This window comes from Hippoglossus hippoglossus, chromosome 14 (assembly GCF_009819705.1).
Source record: "Hippoglossus hippoglossus isolate fHipHip1 chromosome 14, fHipHip1.pri, whole genome shotgun sequence".
Lineage (NCBI taxonomy): Eukaryota > Metazoa > Chordata > Actinopteri > Pleuronectiformes > Pleuronectidae > Hippoglossus > Hippoglossus hippoglossus.
In genome coordinates this window covers 24,497,120-24,501,536 of record NC_047164.1, presented here as the reverse complement: position 1 = coordinate 24,501,536, position 4,417 = coordinate 24,497,120, and the positions used below count along the sequence as shown (strand labels likewise).

General features: G+C 39.4%; 1 protein-coding gene across 7 annotated transcripts in view; it reads right to left on the bottom strand.

Moving 5' to 3' along the window:
• Nucleotides 1–302: 302 nt before the first annotated feature.
• Nucleotides 303–4,417, bottom strand: part of alcama (activated leukocyte cell adhesion molecule a) — a 62,133-nt gene continuing 58,018 nt past the window's right edge. For 3 of the 7 annotated variants that reach the window (XM_034606990.1, XM_034606993.1, XM_034606997.1), the window contains 2 exons: nt 3,988–4,107; nt 303–2,013 (listed from right to left, as the gene is read on the bottom strand). In XM_034606990.1, the coding sequence (XP_034462881.1) occupies nt 4,023–4,107 (85 nt within the window). In that variant the 3' untranslated portion in view covers nt 303–2,013; nt 3,988–4,022. The remainder of the gene's footprint in view (nt 2,014–3,987; nt 4,108–4,417) is intronic. The other 4 variants (XM_034606989.1, XM_034606994.1, XM_034606992.1 and 1 more) reach the window with 2 other exon arrangements.

Here is a 4,417-nt window from a genome sequence, read left to right as displayed (position 1 = left end):
ACGGTAGCTGGCTGGTTGGGATTGGTCCTTGATGTGATGATGATATAACTGCAATGTAGAGGTTCAATCATTAAAGAGGGAATCAGTTCCTGTATTGGCAGATTAAGAAGTGGGCCAACTCAACAAACACTGACATGAGGCCTTCATTCTTCTGTGTATCTGTGCATACATATAATTATACAGCTATATTTTGTACCAGGTTTCCATGTCCTTTCTCATGACCTCCAGAAGAGTGTAAATGTTCAGTTGTACACATAGACTGTATATAATAAAAAGGTTGTACACAGTGCAGCAGTGCAGTGGATGGTGAAAGGGGGCTTTTAATCCACACAATGCCCTGGGTCATTTTATTTTTTTTTCAAAATGTACACTTTATTGTCAACAACAGTACAAAAAACAAAAGGGTGTATTTACAACTCTGCTATGGCCTTCTCATTATACCCTCTTTGGTTTCACTGCTGACCTGATTATTTTATAAGGAACAAAATAAAGATTGACTAGGTGCTTAAAAATTATCCACTGCTTTCATGTCATGCAGTTTAACAACAACCTCATAATACCAACGGTTCTCCTTTTGAAGATGCTGGTCAGGAACGTGTGCTTCATTGGTCATCGCACTAATGGAGTTCACAATGTCAGCTGATTATGGGCAATAGGCTTAATCTACCGGTATTCTCAAGAAGAATATGAGTCAAACATTCAAATGCATTGATCAAATTTACATGTTACAAACTCAAAGATTGTGTACAAAGTAAATTCTTGACCATAAATATTAACAAGATTTATGATTCCTGTCAAACCATGTTGTCAACAGTTTTTCGGTCGCTGCCTTGTGTGATGAACCAGAGCAGAATGATGCCAACCCAGGGAGCCATGATTTTTTTTGTACCTCATCTAATCTGCCTTTTGCAGCCGCTGTCTTCAGTTTGGGTTATCCTTCACGCCACTTAGCTAAAATAACATAATAATGACAACATTACAGCAGAGAATTAGCAAAGATACAAAGTCCTTATTTACTCGCATGACACTATCCTACCGCTCAGTATCTTTTCAACACTTGATGCCTTCCTCACAGGCTTTAAAAAGAAATATTGTGCATGCTGCAGCACAGCCATCAAGGTAGGTTACATGCAGAATATAAATACACCAAAAACACACACAAAGGAAAACAAAAACAAAAACAACATAAAAAACCACAGCGAACATTCAGACCTGGTACCAGTAAAGCTCTTTCAAAAAGAAAACATGAGAAAAAAACATAAACATGGTCTCAGCCTGAACAGAATGGAGCAGAAACTGTTGGGCAGACAGGTGAAGACAGCAATGTAGTGTGTTCAACTAAATCACAGAAGTTCATAAAAGTTGTACCTTCCTGGTGACTTATTGATTAACAAGAAGTGAAAAGAGCTGAAGAGGGAAAATAGTACATACAGTTTTTAAAATGACTACATCTCCTGTTGACAGGGGATCCATTATCTAAATATTCAAACAATCACTTTTCCAGTGTTTAAAGCCCAGTGAACATAAGTCAGGAGGTTGAGAGATGGCATGTCCTAAAATGTTTCTGTTTCTTTGGGGATATACAGCAGTGAAGTGTCTTTTTCTCTCAGCACAGCCAAATGCTTTTACACACACAGTGCACAGAAAGTTAAAAAGAGAAATCAAAAACAATCATCAGGATGCTCAGCCAGGGCACACACAGAATTATGATTTGTTATACAGGCCTTAAAAAGGAATTTACATTCTTTGAAGAGGAAAAATGAAGTGGCAAAACCCCCACTACATAGCCTCATGTAATTGCTCAAACAAAACAGGGAGCATTCACCAGGAACACGAGAAAACCAAAATGACACGGTAACATGAGGCAGCCTCAATGCAGACTTCAAACAGCAGGCTGAGAGCAGGACTTGGTGGAAAACGACTGACTGTTGCTGCTTATGAGGAGCCTGATGGAGCGCATCAGCAGCCAACTGGGAGTCTGTCTGGATGTCGCAAGACTGCTTTCAACTGCTTCTTCCCCACAGAGACATGGAGATAAAAAAAAAATCATTAATGAAGTCATGTCAGTCATCTACAATTTCAACATATGATGCCCACAAAACAGTCATGCATAAATATAAGCCCACATTCATCTCAAAGGCTAATTCCAGTTTATTATAACCTATATCTTATTTTCTTATTGGCCATCACCTCTATACAATATGACAACTTTGTACTCAGCAAAGAGCACAGGTATATGTTTCACCATGTTCACTAATTCAATTAGCCTGCTAACATGCTAACATTCAGTAATTAACACTAATCTCAAAGCAGAGCTGAGGCTGAGGAGAATGTTTCACTGGTATGTGGACACAAACCAAGATAATAGACAATGATGACCAACCAGAGGATCAACAAACATTCCATGCTGAGGGGAGCATGGATCTTTGCTCCATATTTCATTTGACAGTATTCTAACCAAAGACTGACACTGCCATCCCTAGAGCCCTGGAAGAGGAAGCGTAATTAAAAAAATACATGGCAATCATTTTGACCAATTTCACTGACAGTGTGAAATTATACAGTCTATACTGAAAATACCAATAAAAGGCACATTTGTATATTCAATATTGATATGTCAGTTTCCCAAATCTGGCCAAGGCCAATTGTTTTATTGCTGCCTGGTGGCTGGCTGCAGTATAGGGCATACATTGTGCTTCCTCCATGTTAGAGGATGGAACATGGAACCAGCTATGGTTTCTGTCATTTTAGGGTAGGCCACGTTTTTATCACACTGATGTATGTGTGTTCATTTTTCCAGCAAGTTTCATTATGAAACAGAGGTGAGACTAGGGATTACACGAGTCGATGCCAAAATTCTAAAAACCTCAAACTCCTTTTTTAGAGTAGTGAAGGTATCGAACAATACCAACCCATCGCTGCAGGGTGGTTGCCGCCGCTACTTGTGATGCCCTCCCTCCTCTCTACCCCACTGGCCTGCACTCACTTTGCATGTTAACTGTGGACACTGTCACTGGTCAGAGGCTCTGGAGACCCGTGCAGTGCTCAGGGTTTGCTTTGTGTTTGTTTGGTTCACCATGGAGTATTTGAGACACGTATTTAAACAGAGCGACAGAGACGAGCAGACACACACAGGTGCGCTCCTGCGGACGGAGGAGCAAAGAATCAGATATTTTTATAAAGAGTGTGTGTTGAAGTGAGATGGATTCATTGTTCTGTTTTAGATTTTTGCTGCGGTATCGAAATTGGTATCAAGAATCGTGGAAATTTCCTGGTATCGGGATAAACTACTACATTTTTGGTCATGACATCACTAGGTGTAACAAATTAGAATATGGCGGGCTGTAAACACTGAAAACACTATTTCTAATTTAATATTGTTCATATGGCACTTCAATTTAACAAGTAAATATTAAATATTTGAGTGTAAATGTTTATTTAAGCATTGAACACCTGGAATGTTGTTAATTAGAAAGCAAAGTTTTATGTATTGCACCTTTATGTATAATATACATTTTGAATTGGTAAAAGCCTGTTTATGCACAATTTGAAGGGTTTCCTAAGTAAACATACTTTTGGGTCAAAGGTGACAAGTCAAACGTGTAAAGAACCACTTATCTAAACAAATAAATCAAACATTCAAAACATGAGCACAGCCTCATTACAGAGGATTGTCAGAGGTTACATTTGAAACAGGAAGTCATTCACCTTTGTCATTCTTCAAAGATGTTTGACAAACCTGTCTGTCTGTCTAAGTATCTCACGGCTCATATGTATTAGCCCCTGACTTTTTTTACAATCCACATAGTGAGATTGCAAGTACGGATAGGAACGAGGTCGCAAACAAAACCTTCAGAATTAAGACAAGTTGTAATAAACTGGAATTATAATTCACAACAAATATTCCCAAGTATAATGGTTTTCTAATTAAACTATTTCAAAACTGCACTTGAATTGGACTGCCAGTATTTGTGTGTAAACTCTTACCTCTTTCATCCCACATAGTACAGACTGAGCATCTTTTAAACGGTGTGATTGTTTTCCTCTAGTTTCTTGCTCTCCTCAGATGTCCCCAACTCCTTCTCACCAGTTTTCCAGCTTCCTTGCCTGTGGTGAATACAGAACAGCAAGTGTTATTTACTCCTGGTATAGAATGACTTTCTAACCCTGCTGCAGACAGCACAGTCAGTCAGCCAACAGCAGGCCGCGGACTCGTCTGGTCAATATACACATGTCACGCTCCCACTCTCTGCTCTGGACTTGCATCCGCTTCTGTTGATTCTGCTTTGTGCTCTGAAAACCTCCCACCTGGTACTACATCCACAGCTGCTTATCACGCCTTTGACCCGTGTCATCGAAGTTGAAATGTAAAATGCAAATGTGCACACTAGTGCGTACTCCTGTGTGTTTTGTATAC